This window comes from Astatotilapia calliptera, chromosome 17 (genome assembly GCF_964374335.1).
Source record: "Astatotilapia calliptera chromosome 17, fAstCal68.1, whole genome shotgun sequence".
In the NCBI taxonomy this organism is placed as follows: Eukaryota; Metazoa; Chordata; class Actinopteri; order Cichliformes; family Cichlidae; genus Astatotilapia; species Astatotilapia calliptera.
The window spans coordinates 31,402,897-31,429,212 of NC_137438.1; the positions used below are offsets into that span (position 1 = coordinate 31,402,897).

The 26,316-nt window shown below is 41.7% G+C and overlaps 1 protein-coding gene across 2 annotated transcripts; it reads right to left on the minus strand.

The window, feature by feature from the left end:
- Positions 1–384: 384 nt before the first annotated feature.
- LOC113009061 (uncharacterized) lies at positions 385–21,890 on the minus strand. Of its 2 annotated transcripts, XM_026147125.2 has the most exons (24): positions 21,596–21,890; positions 20,450–20,652; positions 20,260–20,364; positions 18,955–19,050; positions 15,039–15,149; positions 14,236–14,359; positions 13,103–13,559; positions 11,311–11,378; positions 10,978–11,221; positions 10,706–10,872; positions 8,296–8,518; positions 8,058–8,206; positions 6,363–6,454; positions 6,061–6,218; positions 5,841–5,986; positions 4,653–4,905; positions 4,449–4,564; positions 4,139–4,370; positions 3,907–4,040; positions 3,556–3,805; positions 3,165–3,295; positions 2,719–2,971; positions 2,445–2,551; positions 385–1,176 (listed from the first exon to the last, which is right to left on the minus strand). In XM_026147125.2, the coding sequence occupies exons 1-24, from the start codon at positions 21,633–21,635 to the stop codon at positions 1,169–1,171; spliced, it is 3,867 nt and encodes a 1,288-aa protein (XP_026002910.2). In that variant the 5' UTR covers positions 21,636–21,890; the 3' UTR covers positions 385–1,168. The 2 variants fall into 2 exon arrangements, 1 of the variants encoding a protein (XP_026002910.2); XR_013902600.1 differs by lacking the exon at positions 385–1,176 and having other exon boundaries at positions 2,654–2,971.
- Between the last annotated feature and the right edge of the window lie 4,426 nt (positions 21,891–26,316).

Sequence of the window (26,316 nt, forward strand, 5' to 3'; positions counted from 1 at the left end):
CCCTGGTCAAACACAGAAAGATAAAAGATCTGCAAAAAATATCTTGTTGTACTGAGGTCCATGCTTTCTTGTCTGTGACCACAGAAAACATTTTCCTGATAAATTTACAGCTCCTTACAGTTAAGCTTGACCGTTGTTTCTGTTGACCAGTTTTTATTGCTTGGAGTAAGCCCGTCTGTTATCTTTGTGCTGTGCTTAAGTACGATATGACAAAACTAAAGATTTGATGGTCAAATATAAACATAATTTCTAATATAATTCCTGTTAAACAACCACCTAACAAACAGCATTTTCCACGAGTTCTTAGGGATCTAATAAAATATTCAACGACCATCCGAGCTGAAAAATCAGCAGGAGAAATGAAAGAAAAACTCCACAACGACATGTCTCATGTTTCTTTTAATGGATATGAAAAAACCCCTTCTACATGTACTTCAGTAAGGTCGAAGTGTTAACATATTTAAAGTGTAAAACTTTGGAATATACATGTAAATAATTTAAATAAATAAAATTCTGGACAACATTAACTCCTACTGAGTACTTAAGAGCTCAACTTTCACTACACAGACTTTAAAAAACAAGTGTAAATACACAAGATTTCAGAAGTGAGACATAAATTAAGGGCAAACAGTGAGGCTATAACAAAGGCCTCACTTGTATTTTCTTCTTTTTTTATTTATTGTTGTTGTTGTGCTTCGATTCACTCACTTAAATTTCAAGTACAAAATAATAAATTTACTAGGAAAACATGTTTTTGGAGGTTCAGAGCATTTCGTGTGAATTCAAATGGGTCAAAGATTCATTTCTGTCCCTCGAATCCTGAGTATCACTGTTTTTGTTCCATGGCTATGTTAAATAATAAGACACTCAAGCTGAGGGACACACACACACACACACACACACACACACACACACACACACACACACACACACACACACACACACACACACACACACACACACACACACACACACACTGAATTGCTACCTGAAGTAGGTCTTTGTGTCTGCAGAAGGTAACAGAGGGAAATGTACATTTGAGTGAGACAGGACAGACCCTCTTTTGTCATGTAAACAACACAGCAGTAAGGATCAGTTTCTTGTTCTTGCTCTGGATGTTCCTCTTTGTCCTTCTGCTGCTGCTGCGTCATCGTCACCGTGGATGATTTCATGCCTCTGGATCAGAGAGGAACATTTTAGATATTAAACTGAGACTGACAAATATCCCAGTTAACAAGTTTCCAAAAGAAGAACGTGTAAATGAGCTGGTTTGCTGCTCTAAGAAGTAAATACTATGTGTACTGTTTTAAATTAACTCACTAACGCTCTTACTATTCTCATGTTTATGAGTTAAGTAGCTAAACACAGCCAGAGGAGACTGGGAACAGGTGATGTTGGCAGTCCTGCTGTTGATCTTATATTTAGTAAATTCATGAATGAACACTTTTCTCAAAATGTGGAGCTACAGTTAGGATCAAAAGTTTTTGGACAAAGACACAGTTTTTGTAGTTTTGCCTCTGCACACTACCAGAGTGGATTTTACATAAATCAGGATGTGATTGATGTGCAGACCTTCAGCTTTAATTCCTTGGGTTTTACAAAAAGATTTCATCAGCTATTTAGAAGATGTAGCCATATTCATGCACAGAGGCCTAACAATAATCGAACAAGCAGCCGACAAGGAGGTGAACCTTGTTTCTTCATTGCTTCGTTAAAAACCAAGAAGATAAAAGATCTGGAGTCGCTTCCATGTGTTGAACCTTCATTTGGTAACTATTTACTGGAACTCTTAGTGAGGTCCAAAGTTGTAAGTAAAAGTGAAGGAAGCCATCGTTAGGCTGAAAAAGTCAAATAAACCGATCAGAGAGAGACAGGGGAGAAGATTCAGGAGTGCCCAAATCAAAATTCTGGTGCATTGACTGAAGGCAGAGAGAGACCCACAAACAAGCATCAACTGAAGGGGGCTGCAGTAAAAGCCTGGGAGGCAGCCTTTGGTGAGATCTCTGAGATTTCAGAGACTCACTGACTGCAAAGGAATTTCATCAAAGTATGAAAAAGAAATCCTCAAATTTAAAATTATGTTAGTTTATTTCATTCATTTTGAGCCTCTGAAAACAGGTGACAGTTAAAGTTTGAACCTCATAGACATCTTTATTATTTCGCTTAAATTGCACTGTGGTGGTAATACAGAGGCAAAACTACAAACACTGCCTCACTGTCTCAATACTTATGGACCAAGACCTTAATTGATCAATGAAGCAATATCTGTGCAACATCTAGATTTAAAAAAGCAAAAACAATAATGAAGTTTAAACACCGGAAACAGGAAACAGACTTATAACTTGTTTCCATCGGTGTAAAAATGAAGTAAACCCTACAAACAGTATGCGTTTTTAAAGCTGCTGTATCTGTGCTAAAATAACAGATACCTTTGTCAGACTTACCTATGACTTCAGGTGTATCGTCAGCCAGTGGGTCTGAGTTTATTATGTACTTGTTGCCAAATATCTGCACCAGCTTCTCAAAAAACTTGCATTCTTGTTTCTCTCCTCTGAAAACACGACACAGAACATCAGGACTGATGAGAAGACAAAAAGCTACAATCTGATAACTCTGAGGTGTGAATATGCTCAGAAGATAAAAACACGTTTACATTATGGATGATCCCACCACCTCACGGTGCCCTGTAACCTCTCAACAATGAACTGCTGAGCTTACTTTCTGCCTTCTAGGAAGTGCCTGAAATTAGCCCTCAGCCTCTTTATCCTGGACTGACATTGTTCAGGAGTGCGCAGGTAGCCCTGGCTGGTCATGACCTGAGAGATCTGGAGGAAGATCTGTTTGTTTTTGGCGCTGCCCTTTAAGTTCTCCTGGATCTCCTCGCTCCCCCAAATGTCCAGTAGGGCCTCGGTCTCTCCGTCGCTCCAGGGCAGCTTAGCGCTGTCGGGCACCCACTGGTTACCTGAGGGGACTGTGAGAAAAGAAACATTGATTTTTGTCCTCATGCATTGCCACACTTCTCTTAGCACCCAGTCATATGGTTTCTCTAGCTCCACAAAGAAACAGTGCCCTTCTCTATACTCCTTCATCAACACTTTCAAAGCACACATCACATCTGTGCAGCTCCCCCCACACACACTGTGACATACTCCATATAGTTACACCTTTTTTTGGGCCCAGTTCGAGTATGTAGTCATCTGGCTCATCTGCAGCCGACGTGTCTGCGGCCACGTCGTCGACTTTCAGTTCCTTCCTGAAGATTTTTTCCATCTCATTGAAGAATTTAAACTCTCCCCTACATTTGTAAAAAAAACTCACAGTTACAACTAGAACTCTAATTACAGTTTTTATGCTAATTACTGTAAACGACAAAGAGCATCTTTATGCTCTGTTGAGTTCTTTCTTGAAATCTTTTGAGATTGTCATGACTTCACATGGACCTTCACCCGTGATCGTGTCAAATGTAAAAATTTTAAAAGCAAAACCAATACTAAAACCAATAAACATCTAAACAAGTTTAGAATAAGTGAGAATCAAAATCTTGTCGTTACTGACTTTTCATGGAGGAAGCCATATTTAAGACGCTTAATGCGGGTGTAGCACTGCTCCGAGGTCCTTATAAATCCTCGGTCGTTCATCTTCTCTGAGATGTAGTCAAACACATGTCGGTTCTTCAGGCAGCCCTTCAGAGTGAGCTGAACGCCGTCCTCACCCCAGATCTCCAGCAGTGTGCGAGTCTCCTGATCCGACCAGGGCATCTTTCGGCTCAGGTCGACCAGGAGCCGGCTGGTCGAGGGCTGCTCATCTAAAACGAGGAAACGCCTTTATTATTGTGTTCATCTTTGGCAGTTTAGTTCATATATGCACAGTAACCCTGTGTATTACTGACTGGCTGTGTAAACCCACATAAGACAGGCTCATTGTCCATCAAAGGTTGTAAGGTGGCATCGGTACTGTCCACAGGGGCAAAAATAGACTCGTCGCCAAGCACCGGAGCAAGGAGGTTGAAGTATCGGAACGCCGTGGGCCGCCCTCCATTTCTGGAAAACATAAATCCACGGTCAGCTGGCCAACAACATTCGAGCCTGGATCATCTCAAAAAGCATAAAGCATGTATTGTTGTTTGTTTGTTTTTTACCTGCGGCTGTTGCAGTAACGCCTGTAAGTCTTCTTCAACCTTTTAATCCGGGAGTGGCACTGCTCCGCTGTCCTCAGGTAGCCTATTGCAGCCATTTTCTCAGATATCTCGGCGAATATGTGACTATTGCGGACGCATATTTTCAGGCCATGCTGCACATCATCTGCGGCCCACACCTCAATGAGAGCAACCGTCTCCTGCTCTGTCCACGTTGTGTTCAAACCATCGGCACCTGTTACAGGTAGACACACATGTAAGATATCTGACTTGTAGCTGATTTTTAATCTAATGCAGAGCGCGTGTTCTGTACCTGAATCCTGCTCCTCTTGTTCATCCCTTTCATCATACTCATCAAGAGAAACTGCTTCCTGTCCCAGTATTTGTTCCAGTTGGCTGTAGAACTTGTAATCAACTTTTCTTCCAGATCTAGCGGGAATGAAAACGGCAGTTACGGAGGCATCACTCAGAGAGAGCGATACAAAAACAGGTAAACCGATGGAAAGACTGAGCTCACTTCTTCCTTTCGTAGCACTGTCGAAAGTTGTTCCTCAGAGACTTCACCTTCCAGCGGCACTGCTCCGAGGATTTCGAAAAACCGAGGTCCTGCATTCTTTCGGAAATGTCTGCGTAAACGTGGCCGTTGTGGACGAAACCCCTCAGGGCCTTCTGGAGATCTTCTTCACCCCAGATATCGACAAGTACCAGGGTCTCCTCGTCTGTCCAAGAGCTGGTTGCTGGCTTTTCAGCTGACATGTTGATTTCTGGGTCTTGTGATTGAGACACAGAAATTTAACATGAGTATAAAACATCCAAAATGGGAAAAATGGGATTAGGAATACTTTTTTAACTGTGTTGAATTCATTTTTACTTTCACTTCACTTTAGTCTAAAGTCATCATAATCATCCGCACATACAGTACATGGCTTAAATTATGTAGTTACTGAAAGCATTTGGGGCTCACTATTTTTTGAGGCCAATTAGCATGGGTCTAGTATTACATAGGGACCTCTGGTGATTTGTTATACACTAATTGGATTGAAGAAGTTGTTATTGATCTTACCCCTGTGTGAACCCAGCAGTTTTGTTCTGTGTAAAATAAAAACTCCGACACAAACTGAACACAAAGGTTCTGTGATGATAGTGGCTGCATGCTAATCAGTATTTAAGTGATTTTTGCGCAATTTTTTTGTTGCTTATTTCATTCTCAAGAGTTATTTAGGCGTTTATGGAGATTTCTGGGTGCATATTCAGCAGGCTTATGTTCTATGCAGTCTGGAGAAAGACAAAGGAGAAAACAGGTGGAGAACAAGGAGCCTGCAGTGCAAAAACTGAGCCTGCAGTGCATGAGGTGTTTACGCTTTCCTTTACTTTCTCACATGCAGCATGCAGGAGTAGATACTCTGTGTCAGACAAGCTCTGGTTTCTGGAAATTTTATGTTTTGCTAAGGCGAGGGTGTCATCTGTGTGTGCAGGAGGTAGGAGACATGATTCACACTCACTTGCAGTGTATTGAAAAGGCATTCGCCTGCAAGATTCTCACATCACATGGACTTTGTACCAGGAACTTGGCAAATTAAAGCCCATTCATAATAGATATGAATAGGTCTTAAGAAGTTCAGAGCTGTGGTGCATGAAAAAGCATTAAAACAATCTTCCATTCTGAGTTAACATTAAGGGGGTGGGTAGAAGACAGAAATTTTACCTCTTTCTGTTACCGATTCACTGTTGGAGTCTTCTGATATTTCGATGGAGTCTGTTACCATGGTAGACGACGTTGATGGCTGCTTATCCAAAATTTGTTCCAGCAGATCATAGAATTTAAAGTCGACTCTGTCAGTCCCAGATGAGCTAGAGGCAGAAAGACAGGTGCGTTAAAACAAAGTCACTCCAACGGTGCGGGACTCCAGATGTGCAGTTTTTACCTCATGTTTTCCCGACACTGGCGATAGTTCCCCTTCAGACGTTTGATCCTCGTGTGGCACTGCTCGGGGCTGCGGGAGTAGCCGTTAGCGGCAAGCTTCTCTGAAATTTCAGTGAAAATGTGACCGTTGTGTGGGTAGCGTCTAAGGCACTGCTGGACCTGAAGGAAGGTAGAATTCCGTGTAAAAGTAGTAAAGTGAAGTAATACAGAATGAAGCAGCAATAAAGTGAGATTATCAGGAAATTTATGGACATTTCCGAAAGATTTTTTGGGGAGTGCATGGATTGTAACATTGTGCTTTACCTGTGGGTCTCCCCAGATCTCCAGAAGGATGATCGTCTCTTTGTCTGACCAAGGGACTTTCCTCCTGTCCTCCTGAATTTCCACAGCAGACTCTGAAGAGGCAGAAATAAAAAAGGAAACACATCAATACACAATCCCTTATTTCACTTTTTTTTTTTAGATAACTACAATACCGTACAAAAGTCTTGAGCTACCTCTCATTTCTTTACATTTTGCTCAGAAGATTGGAACAGCGATTTATTGAAATGTGAAAATATAAATTGAAATACACCATAGAAGCCACGAGCTTCTTTATTCTTCATGACTTTCAGATACTGTTCATCTGATGATAGTTTTTACATTCACCACTTCTTTTGTCCTTCACTTGTCCTATTTCCTCATTTTTTAAAAAGAAAACACTGCAAACCATGCAAAGTTTTCAGCAAAAGGCTCTTTGAGAATCACCTTGTAGGTGCAAAAATACTACTTTATATCTGTCAAACTATCTTATGGCATTTTTGGCATTTTTCATAGAATCAACTAAAAAAAAAAAAAAAGGTAACAAATGATATCTTTTGCAACACACTGCTAGTAACAAAGTGCCCAAAGATATCCTTCATTTTTTATTATATTTATTCTTTTGCCAAGTTGTCTGTTATGTGTTAATACTGTACTGGTTCATCCTGCAAGAAGATAGATGTTGTCTTATGCTTGAATGATTCGTAGGTCTGAGTTAAGTATCTTTCATTTCTCTGAAAACAATAAGATACAAGAACTGCATTAAAAATGAGTGAAAAAGCTTCAATGCTCAAAGAAAAACTATGAAAGACCTTGAGAACTATAGCTTAAGAACACTTGGAATATAAGGAAATGATGAGTGGCTCAAGGCTTGGGCACAGCACTGTGCTTTACATCGATTCTGCTGCCATGTACTCTACTGATGGATTATGTGAAAGAAAAGGTTACATTATGTTATAGTGAGATGATTATGATCTGAAGGCAGATATCCATTCTGTATATCTCAGTCAGTTAGTTATAAACACAAAAGTTTATGCTGTTAAATATAATTTCTGGTTTTCAAATTGAACCACAAATAAAGAAAACAGTTACTAAATACAACAAACTGACAACAGAAATAATAATAAATATACACAAAGTCATGGAAGAAGTGTGGGTGCAAAATTTAGAAAAACAAGCATTCACTTCTAACTTTAGATATCTGTTACATGTCCACAGCGCCCCCCAGAGGGCAAAATCAGAAAGTACAAAAACAAATGGTGATTTTTATAATGTGGAGCTTTGCTCATGTATCTTGTACTTCCCTACATTTAACTGCCTCGACGTAGTACTTCATCTGGCTCATGATCACAATTGTAATGTGGGAAGCAGAGAAAGAAAGTTCCAAGTTTTGCTGTCATTGCTTGGCAGTACTGCACAAACAAATGAGAAATCCAGGAGGCTCACAAACAGTGAAATCCACTACAAATGAATCTAGTTTTACTAAAACCTTACCAACACTCACTGAAGAGTAGCGATTGCTCCTGCTATGCCATGCCATAGCAGGAGCTCATTGGCTCTTTGCCCAAAAGGAGCAATGAGCTCAATAGATTCCTTGTCAGCTGATGTCTCGACCAAGCAATAGCCAATCAGTGCAAACAAATTGGGAAGCAGGCTGTTTATCTAAACGGTCCTCCTGAGCAGAGAAACTGAGCTTACCCATGTCTGGATGAGTGTAGGCAGGAAAGTTGCGTTCTTCGGGCTCTCCTGGTATTTCTTCCAGCTGTGGAACTGAAGGGAAGTCTTTCACTAGAATTCTTCCCAGCTCGTTGTAAAACTTGCACCGAACTTGCTCCTGTCCTTTCAGGCTACAGTGCAGGGACAACAAAAGAGCAGAGATATTAGGTTTACAAATCGAAAACTTTTCTTTTACTCTTTCCACTCCGAGCACACATACTTGTTTTGGTAGCACTGCCTGAAGTTCGATTTCAGCCTTTTTAACCTCGTCTGGCACTGCTCTGGCGTCCGGGAGAAACCCTGTGTGGCCATTTTGTTGGATATGATGGAAAAAATGTGCCCGGTTCTGTGCATTCCCCTCAGCTCCTGCTGCATCTTATCTTCACCCCATGTGTTGATCAGGGCCAAGGTCTCCAAGTCTGTCCAGGGAACGCTTCTCGTTCCTAAAATAACAAATCACAGAATTTTGTCAGAAGTATTAATTCCATTTTGAGCAAAACAATACTGTGTCCAAAAAAATGGACACATCTCTACGTATGATGTGGACAAAAAGTACTGGACCACCTCCACATTGCACCTGCAGGGGCTAACCATTTATGGAAACCCAAGCCATGAAGCTCCCATACACAGTTCCTGTGCTGATGTTAATGGACTATGCAGACATTAAGTTAGCAGAGTATGGGCGACTATTACGGACTCAGCACTCAACAACCCCACTCTGTTACCTCACATGCTCTGCCACTTTGTGGTTGATTTGCTACTGTTAATAAATGCTTTCACTTTGAAATAATACCACTAATAGCTGAGTGTGGAATATCTAGGAGGGAAGAAATTTCAACAAAGGCAACAGAGGCATCCTATTACACCATCACGCTCGAATTACGTAATATTAACCGACTCTGGTTATTTATGGAAACCCAAGCCGTCCCTTCCTTACTCCCCATGCTGCTGCCATCCTTGTCCATAGTCTTATTGCGTCCCGTATCGATTACTTCCTAATTTGGTCTCCCTATAAGGTCCCTTCATAAACTCCAACTTCTTCAAAATTCTGCAGCTCGGGTCATAACTCGCACTCCGTCAAGAGCTCATATTACCCTAGTTCTTCAGCAGCTTCACTGGTTACCCATAGACATCAGGATAAATCTTACTTGTGTATCCATAAATCTCCTCCTTCCTATTTGTGTGACCTGCTTCAGATCACCACTGTTTCCCACCCTCTCAGATCCTCATCTGCTATTCATCTTACTGTCCCGTCTGCACGTCTTATCAACAAAGCTTACATACACAACACAGACATCACATGGGGAGACAGGTCGGAGACCGGTAGTATTACGGAAAAACACTGAAATGTACAACACAATGAGCAAGTCACAAAGAGCACACAAATGTCCACATCACAATATCACGAAGCACGTGACAAGCAGCAGGGGTGAGAAGTAAGCCGATGCAGACACAGCCATCCTGCCCTGCCGCTATTTTTCCAGCGCTGGGCCCAGACCCGCCGTCCGACTCGACCTTGGAGATAAGCGTACGAGGGCGTTTGGAATGAAGAGTCTAAACACAGTTTGTTATCAGGGGAGAAACTGTTTGTTACATTCAGCTCCAGCCTTGAGACCACAGCTGGCGCCGATATGGTAGCCGCATGAAATAATGGTGGAGTTCTTGCTTTAGTGCGAACCACTGCATGACAATTTTACAGTCGGTCTAATGTCCATTACCGGTTCCTCACTATTCCCGTTGGAGAGCCGTGAGCCTCTCCGCGATGTTGTCGGAGTACTCACAGCACCCGCAAGCTTCTCCAAGTTAAACTTAAGTACAAGCTCCAACATCGTTGCAATCAACATAGCGGGCAGCCTTGTGGGGATTTGAACAGCTGTTTCCGCTTTCTTTATTCTTCGATAAGCCAGGGCCAAGCCAGCGCCGATCAGCAAGAACCCTGTTGTCATGGTTCCAAAAAGGTAGATATCTTCAATGGGCTCTCCTGAATCCAGGCTTCTCGTCGAGAAGAGGTTGTCAATTCCATTCAGGGACCAGTTGATCAAATCCATAATTCCTCTTTTAGGTTTTAGAGAACAGACTGTGAGACTCTTCCAGGGTAGAGGGAGAGAAGCAGACAAGACTAGACAGAAACATGAGAAAGCCAAGCAGGAAAGATAAGGGAAGGGAGAGGGAGAAAGTGTGACCGCCTTCGTCAAGAGCCAGAGAAGTGAACTCATTTTATGTATTTTATGACTATTGCTCCATTTATTAATTTTGTTCTTTTGTAAGGTGACCTTGGGTTTCTTGAAGGCGCCCTTGAGTAAAATGTATTATTATTATTATTATTATTATTATTGAATTCTTTGAGCTCTTTAGATCAACCCACTCTTTCACAAATGTTTGCAATGGCAGCCTGCACGGTTTTGTGCATGATTTTATACGACTGTAGCAATGAGACTTAAACATCTGGATTCAAAGACTGGACGGACAAACAGCATTACGAGTCAGAGGGAAAATAGTAAATTCTGTAATCCTTAGCATTTCTTTCAGATGCAAAATTGTATGAAGCCTTAAAAGACAGAAAAGCTTTTAATGTCACTAACAATTGTGCTGCAAGAGTTAAACTTAAGTACAAATATGTGACCTCCTACCAATTTCCAGGTGGCCCGTTTGTCCGACAAACTGCAAGTCATCATCACCGTCTCGGGACTCGTCTTCATCGATAATTTCCTCAACGTCGTAGGTGATCTCAGGAACGGCCAAGGAAGCCGATGAGCCGAGGACCTGATCCAGCTGTGTGTAAAATTTATGCTCCAGCCTGGAGTTCCCTCCGGCGACAGATCAGGGAGAAAACAACAGGATCAGTGAACATATCTGACAAACGTCAGCGAGAGCTTCAAAATCTGTGTCGTTAAATGCCCACTTGTTCTGACGGAAGCACTTCTTCAGTCGTTTGATCCTCGTCTGGCACTGCTCCACTGTCCTCATGTAGCCCCTCTCTGCCATCTTTTGTGCAATTTGGGTGAATATGTGGCGGTTTTTCAAGCAGCCCTTCAGAGCTCGCTGCACGGAGTCCTTCCCCCAGATGTCGAGAAGATGGAGCGTCTCCTCATCCGACCAGGGAACTTTTGTGTCCGTTACAACTGGAAAAGAGCCCTCCTGAGAGTCTGAAATGAAACACGAAGACTCAGTTAAAGCAATGCTTAGAAATACAAAACCAAATATTAGATTGAGACCATGTATAAACTGCACACACCTGTATAATCTCCCCATATGGAGATGAGAGGAGATTCACCTGAATTCTCATCATCCACTGAGGACTCCCTGCAAAGGTTAAAAAACTACGATTGGAGTTGCTCGCTTACAAACCGTTTTCTCATCAAATGTAATTATTTATTTAATGCTGTTCTAACTGAAATACAGGAGTATGTAAAAAATGAATTGCACTCTATGATCAACCACCATTACCAACAACACCGTGTGACTTTATCAATGTTTCACATTACTGTGGAGGAATTTTGGCCCATTTTTTTATAGCTTTGCTGCAATTCATTCATTTATGCACAGCTTTCTGTGAAAAGAAATGAAACAAAAAACATGCCTAAAACGTTTTCCACTAATAAATAATCTTCCTCACTTTAGATCGATGGCTTCAAATTGTTTGGAAATTGCTTTATTACCCTTTGCAGATTGACAGCTAGCTGCTATTCTTCTCTAAGATCACTGCTGATGATCAGTTATTTAAGTGCATTTGATGAGCAGCAACTGGATGCTACTGACCCAAGCAAGTGGTAAAGGTGTACAGTGCTCCCTCGCTATAACGCGGTTCACCTTTCACGGCCTCGCTGTTGCGTGGATTTTTTCTGTGCAAATTTTTTTTACGGCACATTGTGTTCCGCGTCCTGATCGGCTGTAGACCACTGTCTCCAAGAGGCACTGTCTCCTGTACAGTACAGAATGTGTTCAGGTTGTCAAATGTACATAAATCTTCGATCGCTAGCAGTGTGACTCTGAAGTGCTGTACTGTTTGTTTGTAAGTTTTCTCCCCAACAAGCACAACAATGTCGACGAAACGTTTTGCACCGTCAAAGGCACCTGCGGTTGCACCCAAAACGCAGAGGAAGATGCTAACCATCGCACAAAAAGTTGGACTTCTGGACATGCTAAAGGAAGGTAGAAGTTTTCGGACCATAAAGGCACACCAAATTATAAGGAGCATTAAGCGAAACAAAACAGTCAGATAAACTTTACTCAACTCATTCTTCTTGCTTCCTCTACTTCCGTAACATTGATCCATTAATGTTGAATTCTCTGGCAGCTGCTCTATTCCCATGTTCTGGCCCTGAAAACAGGGTTTGATCTTTGGTTTCATTTTATAATACTGAACTTATTTTTCCACGAAGGTTTGAACTTTGAGAGTGTTTAAACAAGAGAGAAAGAGAGAAAATGTTCATGCCTGTCTGAGAAAAGCGTATAAAGTGTGTAGTGAGGGGCTTTACAGCTTTAAAAGATCTATAATAATTGGAAAAAATAAAGTTGGCCCCTTCATGGACTTCACCTAACGCTGGTTATTTTTAGAACGCAACTACCGCGATAAACAAGGGATCACTGTACTTTTTTTACACACTGCTTATTCTTCTAGTTTGGCTCTTTTTTTTTGTTAAATAAATAATGACTCTGTGAAATATGTCACGCCTTGTTGTTCATCTGAGGTTGTATTTCCATAATTTTAAGTCCTGCTAAGGACCAGATGATTTTTATAAACAAACCTCGTGAATGAGAGAACCTGTACTTTCTATTTCGCATGACTCTATATTAGCATTCACGCTCTCTGCAGTGTAGACATCTGCTGAAAATTTAATAGGAAATCATTTACGTCCTGGGGAGAGATTTCAGTCTGAACCAAACATTAAAGGCGGACCAGTAGACCTACATCCTAGCATGACTTTGATCAAACAGATAAAGTTATGGACAGACGCAAACATGTGATGTCGACCGTTTGTTAGCAACAAATGAATAAAACATATATTAACATATGGAAACCTTACAAGAAAGCTGAAGTCTCCTGCTGCTTTGTGGGAATGTCCACACCTCCGCTCAGCTTCCTCTTCCTGAGAATGCGAGCTGCCCTCAAGCTTTGGTTGTTCTCACTGGCTTCTGAATCCGTGTCTGCAGTCTCGTTGGATGTAGTGAGGTCTATGGTTTCGTCGCATGGCAGTGTGCTAATTATGTTTTGTACTTTCCTCTCCTGAGAAATGTTTCCAGCTCTAGCCTGCAGCTGCCAACTGCCAGAGTCCCTCGTCTCCCTCGGTCCTTGCCTGATCGGCTCAGAGCTCCTCCTTGACTTCTCCGTGCTGCTTGCGTTGACGGGAGCGCTGAGAAGTCCTTTGTGGTCGGAGTCTTTGAGAGCAGGTGAGCAGGAGGCTGTTTCCATGACAGTTTTGGTCCCAGGAGGCAGTGACAGGGAGGTGAGGATGCAGTCATCCATGGGTAATAATCTGGGATCTACAATTGAGCGATTAGACTGTTATTAAAGCTCTGGTTCAACTTAAACACAAATAAAACAGCTGTCAGACATGTCCAAACTCCAACTGAAATAAACATAAACAGGCTGTCTAGGCATTTCTTTGTGATCTCTTTTTGCTCTACTTTTCTCTCCTGGCTTTCCCTCCCCAACAGCTGATGGCGACAGATGGCTGTCCTCTCAGGGCCTGGTTCTGCCGGAGGTTTCTTCCTGTTGAAGAGACGTTTTTTCTCTCCATTGTTGTCAAATGCTTGCTCACAAAGGGACTGGATGTCTGTCTATAATAGTGTAAAGCCTTTACCGCAGACTCTAAAGCGCCTTGAGAATAACTACGTCTTGCATAAATAAAACTGAATGACACAAACTCCAGTGAGCTTTTTTTTTTATGACAAGGCTTTGGGATTCATAATTTAGGAAGTATGGGGAATTAAGTAGCAAAATTAATGGAGAGAAAAACATAGCACTCCTGTGACAACAACACAACAAGAGTTCAAAGTAAGCATGAATATTTTACCTGCAAATAACATTTTCAATTTATGAATCTCAGAACGCCCTCGCGCCACATTTCCAGTGCCGCTGAGCTACGAGCCTTTCTCTCGACACATTTCAGGACACGGTGAAGTGCAATTATCTCCCACCAGTGCGTGCCCGCAGTACCTTTCTCTTTAAAATGGCCGAGGTTTCTGTGGTGTTCAAGTACAGCCTTCATGTCCTCCGGGGGGAAAAGGGTTTGCAAACAGTCGTCTAGGAATGACGGCGTGTCTCTGAGCAAGGCGGCCAACTGAAAGAAAAATCAAGGTATTATTTTTAGTAATTCTGCAATTATTTATTATATTAGTTAAATTAATTGTTTATACAGCCAAAATGATCTATATCATAGAATTAAATAAAGAATTTAAATTCATTTGAAGAGACTTAATGCTAGAATATGTGATCCATGTAATTAAATATAGTTGATGTGAACACGTGTATTTCTAATACTCTGGACTGCTTCTAATTTAGCTTTGCTCTAGTGTTTCTCTCTAGTGGCTCAGTACTAAAAAGGGAATGAGCCTTTTGGGAGGCCCTGGTGAGCGTGCACCCTGTTAACCCTCCTTTCTCCACAGCGGTACAGACAGCTGAGCCCCAGCTGAGTCTTTGTGCTCCAGTCAGCCTTTGATGGCTGTTCAGTTTGGAAACGTGCCAGTGGAGACAGATAAGGTGCACTGTGTTAATATGATGCACAACTACAACAGGTTTTAAAAAAAAAGAAGAAACAAGCAAAACTAATCAACAATAAATTCACATGTTCACATGTTGCTGTCTCCACAGTAGCGCTTAATGTAATTCCAATCTGGACATGTTAACATTTATACAGTTAAGCGGGACAGACAAAACAGAGCTGAAGTGTCATGTAACAATCATTATCAGGCAACAGGCTAGTGATGCCTGGCACGGATGAGCACAAAGATACACAGCACCTGTGTGAAGTCTGGGACGGGCAGCAGCTCCTCCAGTCTGGATATGAACTCCCACACCAGCATCTCTAGTGCTGCGTCGTACTTTGAACCAAAATATACCGGGAAGATTTCCTGCAAGTGAAAAAGAAAGGCACAGAATGATTAAGAGCCTAAGTCACCAATAGACGGACCACAGAAAAAAGTGGATGGATAGACTACACATTTTCATTATTTTTTAATTGAAACTTCTCAAAAACTTTTTTTTGGTGTAATTTTTCAATGCAAACTCAATTGATTGATAATACTTTATTCATCCCGAGGGAAATTGGGTTAAGGCTGCCAGCCGTGCCAGCTCCATCTTACCCTTCCGACCATACATACATTACACAAACATCACATGGGGTAGACAGGCCAGAGAGATATAACAATGGAAAATGCACAACACGAGCAAAGACAAGGAGAAAAAAATAACTCCCCCCAGACTGAGCTCCAACGGGGAGATCAGTTTAAGAACAGAAAAAAACATCTCAGCACATGAATCAGCACATCTCACAACATAGAAGACATAAGCTTCGAAGGCGTTTGGAGGGGGGGGGTGAGTGCAGGGTCCCTTCACCCAGTTAGGCAAAAGTCAACAGTCCTCGGTCGACGCGAGTGGCCTTGAATGAGGAGGGAGAAAGTCACAACACGGTCTTGTTATCTAAGGGAGAATTGTTATTCCTGTCAGTTTTTGCCTTGAGCATCCAGCTGGCGCCAGGGGGCCGCATGAGATGAAGATGGTAGCTGTTTTGGTTAGTGCAAACAAACTGCTTCCAATTTTACAGTTGTCTAACGTCCGTCACTGGTCACAGGTTTTCGTTGGAGAGCTGCGAGCCTCTCCACGATGTTATCCATCCATACCGAGATGTTATCCAGTTTGCTCATAGAGCATGAGCGTTTACGACAGCCGTGAGCCTCTCCGAGATGTTGTCAGATGTTGTCGGTCGGTCTCAGTACTCACAGCACCCGCAAGCGTCTCCAAGATGTCATCCGTGCTGCATCTGAGCCCATTCTGAGAAGCCACAGCTCGCTCCATCGTTCCAATCAACATAGCGGGCAGCCTTGTGGGGATTTGAACAGCCGTTTCAGCTTTCTTTATTCTTTGATAAGCCAGGGCCAAGCCCAGGGCCAAGCCCAGGGCCAAGCCAGCGCCGATCAGCAAGAACCCTGTTATCATGGTTCCGGAAAGGTGTCTTCAATGTCTTGTCACGGGCTCTCCCGAACTCAGGCTTCTCGTCGAGAGGAGGGTGTCAATTGCATTTAGGGACCAGTTGATCAAATCCATAATTCTTCTTTAGGTTTTTAGAGAACAAGTCTGGGAGACTCTCTTAGGGTTAGAGAATAAGCGAGACTATACAAAAGACATGAGAAGCCAAGCAGGAAAGATAAGGGAGAAAGTGTGACTGCCTCCGTCCAGAGCCAAGAAGCTCTTGCCACCAAATTGTAAACTATATACAGATACTGTTACAAATATTAGGTTACTTCAAAATATATTGCATTTAGTTATAATGAATTTATTCAACTTTGTTTGAGGAACTTTTCTCTAACTGGACTTCCTTAAATTTTAACTGAATGCCCTTGGTTAAGAGAGGTACAGCTATAAAGGGGTGCTGTCAGGAAACATTAGGACTGTTCGATATAAAGATATATATCGGATGACGATATAAAAACGTCTATGTTTCATTTTAGCTATCGTTTGTTTCGTGGTGTCACAAAATAAACTGTTTACGACAGTATTTTTTCATCGTCTTGATGGTCACTGTAGTGGCTATATTCATTTCTTAAAGTTCTCTCTTTCTCTTATATTTTATATAACCACACTATGGACGGACAAGCGCATGTTTTTATGAGTTGTGGTTAGCAACAGCGACGGTAACAGCATCGCGTGTCCGCTTGTTCATGTTCCACATTAACCTTTCACAATAAAGCTCAAGATCCTGTTGAGACTTTTCAAAATAAACAGAATCACGTGAAAGATGCAGATTATTTACGGATCAGAAGTAAAAAAGAGCCGCCAGGTGCTAAAAAATAAACCTTAGACTCAAACGTTAGAACAGGCTTTTCCCTGCACCAAACTTAGAGCTGTCTTCTTATTTATCATCTGTGCCTTATGTTATAGAGACCCGTAATTAAAGCACCTCCTAATGCATATACAGCCTCATCTCTTTCGTGGATTTCACGTGCTGACATGTCTAACATCAGTCAACTTCACAGTTGTACCACATCCCAAAGGTGTCTGGGGAGGCCACTGAACTCACTGTGATGTCTCATAAAGCCACTTTAAGGCCACTTTTACTTGAAGTAGCCATTGGAAAATGTAAAGTTGTTGCCGCCTCCATCTCATAGTGATATTTAAACCATGATTAACCTTTTAAAACCCCAGGGACTTTCTGAGGCTCCTGCTTGAAAATGTCATGCCCAAAATGATTCGATTAGTTCTCTACAATTACAAAATCTGTGTAAACCATCTTGATATGAAAATAAAGCTTACACTTGTGAGAATTACTCTTAGGTGTAACCATCACAGCAAATGCCATTGTGTCAAAGGTACTGAGGATTGAACAAAGCAAAATATGAAGAAGTCTTTCCTGGACTCCTTTTTTGTGTCTCTTATAGCACATAACCCCTGTGAAAATCTGCTGCAGTAGACCAAAAACTAAAGAAAGCCATGAATCAGCATTTAGACAAAGATGGACGCTGCTGAAGTGACACAGAGCAAAGTCACTTCAGAGGTTTTATTGGAAGCATAGCTAAGCTTTTGGCAATTTGGCACCATCTACGAAAGCTTAAATTTCTTAGGTGTTGAATAGCAGAAATTAGGCTTTTATTGTCAGAGGTCTTTTCTGCAAAACAAAGCAATAAAAACACGGACAGCCGCAAAGTACGCAGAGTGGTGTGTATTGCATCTGTGTGTAAATAAGTGAATAAGACAAAATAGCGATGGGAAGCTGCTCTTGAAGCACACTGGGAGATGGAAGTGTGCGGCAGGAGCGGTTTTATCGTGGTGGAATTTTTAGAAGCAAGGGAGCAAAGGTAATTGTGTGTTTAGTTTAGTGTGGTAAATTTTGTTTGGAGTGTGATGAAACTTGGAGTTTTGGAATCTGTGAGTTCTGCGCTTTCAGCAGAGACGTTGCTTGTCCGCGTACATGCTGGCAGGTGACTCGACACTTTGCGTTTACATCTTTTCGTGCTATCTTTGATTGTTTGTCGTTTGAGCTGTGTTTGGCAGTCATAGAAATAATTTTGGGAGCTTTTAGCTGAGATTCTGAAGTTTCTGTCGATACCACACATGTCTATATTTAAACAACAGACCAGGCGGCACAGCCTGTGAAACCAGATGTTCCGCCTGTGTCACCAGGAATTAGAGTTCAACAAGTTAAAGGACCAAAAATATCTGGGTGCTGGTGAGTAATCTAGAACCAGTACTATACATTTCTGATCAAGAAAGCCACAAAAGCCACAAACTGAGAGGCATCATAACAGCTTCATACCAGCAACGGTGTCCTAATGGTTCAAAAGAGGCAAAAATGTGCCAAGAAACCATCCCCATATGACTACACCGCTACCAGCAGCCTTTACAGTTGACACACTTTTGATGCCAAATTGTAACTCTACCATCTGTGTGCCTCAGCAGAAACCAAGACACATCAGACCAGGCTACACCCTCCCCCACCCCCAATCTTCAGCAGCTCAGTTTTGGTGAGCCCACTTCAGCCTCACGTTTCTGGTGTTGGCTGACAAAAGTGAATCCTCATTTAGTCTTTTGATACTGTACTCCATCTACCCTCAAGGTCGGGCATGATGTGAATTCTGAGATGACTCTGAGAGTGTTATCAGAGTTACTGAAGTCTTCCTGAAAGCTTGAATGTGTCTGGTTTGTCTCTGCAAGATGTCTCACCTGGAAAAAATATTTTCTTTCAGAGGGATCCTCCAGTAACGAATGCACCAGCTCCACAAAGTTCACCTCCGATTCCTCCACGTGGTTGATGGTGACCTGATATAAACACACACACGAAAAAAAAGAGGAATATATTCTTACAGCTCATGAAAATCAGAAGTCCAGTGTCTCAAATAGTTAAAATATTTCCTAAAATAAATCTCAAAACTATTTCCTGTGGATTTAAACACTAAGTAGGCTCCTAGTCGAGGTTCCTTTACCACATCAGTGGCACTGCTGAGGTGACACTGAAGCCCAGGTTGCTTTGAAAGTAGCCTTCAGTTCATCTTTGGGTGTTATTGGGTTGGGTGTTTCTCACCTTCCTCTTCCTCTAATAGATTCTCTGTGGGGTTCCCGTCAGCCAAGTTATCTGGCCAATCAAGTACAGGAATAACATAGTTTGCAAACCATGTAATAGTCACAGTAGGCAGTGGTAAGTCCTGCTGAAAAAGTAGATTGGCATGAGCTTCACAGCAGGTGAACGCAGACGTGCTGTAACATCACCAACCACCACCAACACCAGCAGATGAATTGGCACCCTGATATCCTCACAGGCAGCAGGAACTTCACACGGCACTTCAAACATTTTAGATTAGTGACTCCACTCTTTCCTCTAAGATCTTGATTTCCAGATGAAATGCCCGGAAATAATACTGAAACCAACCCCAGTCCGCTCCTTCCTCAAATTCTTTGAATCAACTTTTACTGACAATCCTCTCAAAGCTGCGCCCTGTTGTCCAAGCACAGTTTCCCACCGCACTATTCCCTTCCAGCAAACTTTCAGTTAATGTGCTTCGATACAGAACTCTGAGAACAGGCAGCCTTTTCAGCAGTGACCTTCTGTGGATTAACCTCCTTGTGAAGGGTGTCGATGATCATCATCTGGACAACTGTCAAGTCAGCAGGTTGAACTGGTATTTATACCATTTCAGTATCAATTTAATCAATTCTTTTAAAATGTGGCCATAATTATCTAAACAAACACAAAGAAAGGCCTTAATTATTTTACTACGTATAATGAATCTTGAATATATGAAAGTTCTTTTTTAAATTAAATAGCACCCCCCCCCCAAATGTTTAAATGACACTATATATTTTTAAGATGTACTAGTATAATAACTCACTCTAGTTTTACTTAATGAGAACCCCCCCCCCCCCCCCAAACAAAACAAGGAGGACTTCTTCACTGCATAGCAGGTATGTGCTAAGTCAACCTAGCGCTCAGCTTTTACACAGCTGTGCATTTTCCTGCTAAAGTTCACTTACGTGGTGATCCTTGGCAGTACTGACAGGGGCTTTTATTCTGTCCAGATGTGGCTGAATGATCTGCATATCCACTGGATGCTCCCCTCGACACAGCTCCAGAACCAGCTGGTTATACACAAAAATCAGATATTTTTAAATGACTACAGCTTTAGCTTCCTCTCAGTATGACCAAAACGTAAACACTACTGACCCTGGCCCTGAGTCCCAGGATGAGCTGAGCCCTCTGACTGTAGCTCATCAGCTCTGGGACCAGCTCCGTCACCATGGTAACAAACTCTTCCAGCATCCCGTAGTGATCCACAAGTCCCTGCTGCACAACTTGCCACACTCCAGCTGATAAAAGCTGCAAGGGTGGGGCCAGGAGCCGAAGATAACGGAGGGGAAGGTCATTACCTGAAGAGTAGGAGAGAAGAAGCAAAACCACAACAGAGACAAATGTCTTATTGTTTTGTTACAGGCCTACAACACCGTGTGTCCTACAGCAGCAGCGATTTATATCAAGCTGGCTTCACACTTTGTGAGAACTTCTTAGGTAATCAGCAAGCAGGTCAAGCTTTACAGAAAATTTTAGAAAGGTTTTTCATTCATTTTCTTATCTGAATGTCCGCCTCGCAATGATGTTTCGCTCCTAACTTTCAAGAAAGTCACTAAATCACCTCTGTTATGTTGGATTTCTTTGTGATGTGAGCCTGTCTGCCTGAAAAGAGGATGTAATTTAAGTAAATACGCTAAGAAAGACAAAAAACAAAATCAAAACAAAAGGGAAACTACCTCAGAATAAGTGCAAACAAGCTGCGACAGCCTTTCTTTGAGGATCCTGAGTGAACAGCATCCACCTGACGGCTGACGCTTTGTATGCTGGCACAGGATGCACAAGTTAATTTGACGTGTAGTGGCAAAGTGCTGCGTAAAATAATGACATGACAGCGCTGCTCCGAGGTGCACTGACAGCGGCATCCATCAAACTCCCCCACAAACTCACAACACGGATTACACGACTTATTGCTGACCTTTATAATGCAGGATGCACAAGCTATTGGATTTCTGGCAGAGGTAATACGGCTAGTAAGTAGAAATAATGCTCTGATAGCACAGATGTTTAGCCCAAACCACTGACGGAGTGAAGGAAAACAACCATCACTTTCTAATGAGATCAACTGTGGATTAAGTGAGTCCTTCTCCAAATACTGCAGGAATATCAACAGAGAACAGAAGCAGGCAATCGCCGTTATCGTTGAGGTCACTGTAAAAATCATTGTTACCAACACAAAGATCGGGGATCATATAAGATAAGATACCGTGATTTTTTCCCCCCTGTTTATTCTGATACACGCACCTCGGTTGCTTCCACTTTCAGTTCCGCGTTTTATTTCCATTTCGCAGCTGACAGAAAAAAATGGCCAGTTGTCCCCCTCGGGTTGTAGCTATCGGGAAAAAAATTTATGTATAAAGCCTAATGAATGAATTCTGCAAATGTTTGATTAATAAAATGACCATCTGCGATCGCCAAGCAGCAAAATACGAGCGCAGTGTTGTTGGAGGTATGAACGTTCTCTAGGTTTTACTCGGTACTGGGAGGAAAAGGCAGAACAAAGGTTTCTGGTCTCATCCGCCTCAGTCCAGATCACGGCAAGCCCTCTTTCCTGGTTGGTTGATGAAGACCGGATCGACCAGGAAATTTGGATTTCATAACACTAGATGGCGCCAGACCGCCATCAGGTCCGACCAGGTTTTCCTCTGGCTCAGTGTTGTGTTTGTTTCTATGGAGGGATGCTGTCAGGGCCGTAACCGGAGCGTAGACTTTACTGAGGCCCGCAATTTCTACTGCTGGATAGCATGTAAGCCTATTCGCCTATAACTGATCACATGGCTGATCACAGTTTCATGCTCATCTCTGCCTGTTTGAACAACTCTGCTCCACGTTTCCTTTCTCTGATTTCAGATCAGCTGCACTGACTTCTCATATTCTTCAAGCTGCTGGACGCCTTGCAGTTTGCTTACCAGGAGAAGGTGGGTGTGGAAGATGCCGTTCCTTTTGTGCTGCACATCTGGTGCTGTGAGGATCAGGTGTTTTCTATTTCAACAATATCCAACCACTCCTAGAGACAAACTAACTGAGATGGAGTGGACCCAGACCTCTTCTGAAACAGTGACCAGCACAGGACACAGTGTGCTCTCCTGCCTCTTTCACCTTGTACTCTTCAGACCTCAAATACAAATCACAGTCATGGAGAAGGTTCAGATGGGCAAAGAAATGTCATGGTCCATGGTTGATCACACCTCTTAGTATCTTTATCTTTAGTTTCTTTCAGTTAATGTTTTTATTCTGTTTAGTTTCTTGCTATTTCCTTAGTCTTTCCTCCGTGCCCATCTGTGTCAAGCTTGTATGTTTAGCTTTCAGTTTTACTTTCTCTGGTCTCATTTACCCTGTCTACTTTTATTGGCTCTGTGCATTGTTTCTCAGCTCTGATCACTTCCAGTTCAGTAGTTATTCTTTGTCAGTGTCAGTGTTTTTCTGCCAGTTAGTTTTCTGTCTGTTTTCCTGCTCTTTTGTTACCCTTCGGACAGTTTCTTCGTTTGGGGATCCTCTTTCACAACTCATGATAAGCATCCCTGGACCATCACGCTACAACCACCATGTTTGATTGTTGGTGTAATGTTCCTTTAACCTCCTAAGACCCGAACTCTTCCACTGCATGCATTTTTAATTTCTCTTTGATATTTGGTCACATTGGGGCCTGATGAATGTAAAAACAAAGAATTACCAGATTTTTTTTTAAAACTTATTTTTGTTTTTAAGAAAAATGAGAGCCACAAATGAGGATATTCGTTTAAAATTTTGATAGAACAGTAGCACTATAATGTCCTCGTAAGTGGATATCAGGCCCTTGTAGAGCAAAACTGAGTATTTAGGTCATTTATTATTTAGGTTATTTACTTAATCAGGTCCTAGGAGGTTATTGAAATGCTGTGTTAGTTTTATGTAACAGGACTCAAAAGTTCCAAAAAGTTCAACTTTTGTCTCGTCGTTCCACAGGTTATTTTCGCAAACGTCTTGGGGCTCATCAGGAAGTCTTTTAGCAAATATGAGATCAGCCTCTGTGTTCTTTTTGATCAGAAGTGTCTTCTCTTCAGCTACCTCTCCTCCTTCAGAATTACAGCATCCACTTCTGGCTGCTTTGTTTGAACATTAAGAGAATTGACACAAAGTCAAAACAAAGCTGGGAGCTAGCCAGAAGCTGTACACAAACAGTACCAGACCTGCAGTGCTGGAGCAAATCTGCCTCTTTTAATAATAAAGTTACTTATGTCCTTTTTTCATATTAAATCTACATGTGACTTTTTCCATCACCAGGATCTCTTCAACCAGCAACCCAAGTCTATAGCTCAGTGTTTCAGTCCTTAGCAAGTTTTTAGTTACATTTTTCTTTGCCTCTGCCAGAGGATTCTTAAACAGGTCTTTTGGATGCACATGTCCTTGCACACGATCGTGAAATCGTATAACTAAATATTCCACTCTTGAACTTTATCTGTTTACTTTTAATTTGAGATCTTACAAAATACTCAACCTGGTTCTTTCAGCTAAATTGCATCAGTTTCAGTGATTGCAGTGCCTTGTTGCAGACAGGGCAATGTTGCATTGATATCATACTGCATCTCTTCTGGGATTTCTTCTTCCAGCCACCGTTCCCATTTTATTTGTTTACATATAAAATCGAATATTCTCTAGAGTCTATCAAACTACAGTACATAGTAGACACAACTCTGGGAACTGCCTATGATAAGATAATGCACATGTCTTTATAATAGGATGTATTTTATCCTCATTTCTCTTGTATCTGTATCTGTAAATATCTAAAGAAATCCTGGTTTGTAAGATCATATGTGATTTTTATATCTTGAAAACTCTGCCTTTGACCCTTTTTAGTAAGTGTACACATGGCGGTAATACCTTGTCCCACAAACTGTTTAAAGCTGGCGTCAAACATCCCCGGTTTGAATTCATCTTCATGGGTGATCCATCTTAGAGGTCCAAGTCCTTATCCCAATTACAACTGCTTTACAACTGAGTACCATTTATCTAAAGTAAACATTATTATTAGAGGCTTTATAGTCTCGGGCCTCAGTCTCACCAGTACTGGCATGGATCTGTTTTTTTAAGGGCTTGAGTATCTTTCCTCAAAGCAACATCAGTAATATAACACTAATCAGAATCAGCATACTTTATTAATCCCTAGGGGAATTACATAGGTTACAGTTGCTCCTGTACCTTAATATTAACAAAAACAGACGAAACTATTTAACAATACAATATGTTAAGATATAAGGAACAGCACAATATATACAAATCACCAAATAATAAATATCCAGGTTTGACAGATGTGATTATAAATAAAAAAAATTGACAGCAGCATTACCGAGTAAGAAAGAGTGTGTGCAAAAAGGATGCAACTATTTCAGTGTTTACAGTGTTTAGATGGAGGAGTTTTTAGTAATCTCAGTCTCTCACTGAACGTGCTCCTGTAGCTAGCCAGCATGTCATGGAGTGTGTGGGAGGTATTATCCAACATTGTCTTTATCTTGGACAACATTCACTTCTCCGACACCACCTTAAGAGAGTCCAGCTCCATACCCAAAACATTACTGGCCTTGCGGATCAGTTTATCGTGTCTGTATAGACATACAGAGTCCTTATCCCAATTACTGTAGAGACATACAGACTCAGACTCAACATACAGACATGCATGATAAACAAGTTGTTGTAGTTGAGCTTGAAAATACTCTTATATTTGGAAGTACCATCCATCATTTTCTTCCTATTATCCGGGGCGGGGTCATGGGGTTTGCAGCCTAAGCAGAGAAGCCCAAACCTCCCTATCCCCAGCCACCTCCTCTAGCCACCGTCGACCTCTGAGATGCTCCTCATGTAATCTCTCCAGAGTGTCTTTGGTCTGCCCCGAGGCCTCTTCCCGGTCAGACATGCCCAGAACATCTCACCCAGGCTCAGAAGTACCATTAGATCTTTATTTTTAGGTAGTTGTAGTATAGTGTGACAGATGGTCTCTTTCTATCCCATATACATCTAGAAATGAGCTTATCCCATCTATAGAAATTGAATTGGTGTTATATCTGCTGGCACTGATTAAAATAGACATAGTAATAAATAACTAGAAATAAATTAACAAACAAAGAAACAATAGAAGATGTGGCATATATCCAACTTTGTTACAGTTAATTCTAACATTTAATCCCAAAGGGTGGTTAAACCATCGTTCAAAGTCTTTTCTTATGTTGGTATCAATATAGTCATGATTGCTTTGGTATAGTTTTGACAGATTTCTTTTTTTTAGTTACATTCATTTATTTGAGAGCTTTATCTTCTTTTGATCTGTTAAAGGGCTGGGTACTTGCTAAATATATCTAATATTTGGATCAACTGAGTACAGGGGTAAAGAAATCATAACACTGTCTATGAACGAGCTAATGGTGTGTATTTGATTGTTATCTGTTATTCCAGTTATGAGTTTACTTTGCTGGATCATTTGGGCAAGTTGTTCAATATCCAGAGAAACAGCGAAGGACTGAGACAACAGGCCCATCTAATCCCCTCTCTACTACAAAGCTCTTTATAAAGGATCCTTTGACTTTTATGCTGGCTGTGGGTTTGTTACAGAGAGACCTAATGCACCGAATTGATTTTAATCTCGCCTGCTTTCAAGCATAGAGACACAGGAATATCGACTGAAGATGGTTCGCATCACATTGACACCTACCCCAGCCTTCCAGAAGCCACAGTTATTTCAGGCTGGAGAAATGATCCTCATGAGATGTAATGAATTGGTGAAGTGCAATTATTGTTGCAGAAAAGAAGAACAATAAAAACTCACTGGATGCTTGTTCCTGGACTTCAAGCAGAGCTTGGGTTTAAGACCTTCATAAAGAGGTGCCAGTGAGCAAGCGGCCACATACTACAGGGCTGGCCTTTTACTGCAAGCTCACCTCGCCTTCCTGTCTCTCTTTGCTTTCACTATTCAATGAAGGCAAAAATGCCCCCCA

Coding starts and splice junctions, on each gene's coding strand:
- LOC113009061 (XM_026147125.2), bottom strand. CDS start 21,635: ATGGAAATAAAACGCGGAACTGAAAGTGGAAGCAACCGAG. Junction 14,360..15,038: donor CCGTCCCAGACTTCACACAG/GTGCTGTGTATC, acceptor TTTTTCTTTCAG/TTGGCCGCCTTGCTCAGAGA. Junction 8,207..8,295: donor AGGCAGTGCTACCAAAACAA/GTATGTGTGCTC, acceptor CCTGCACTGTAG/CCTGAAAGGACAGGAGCAAG.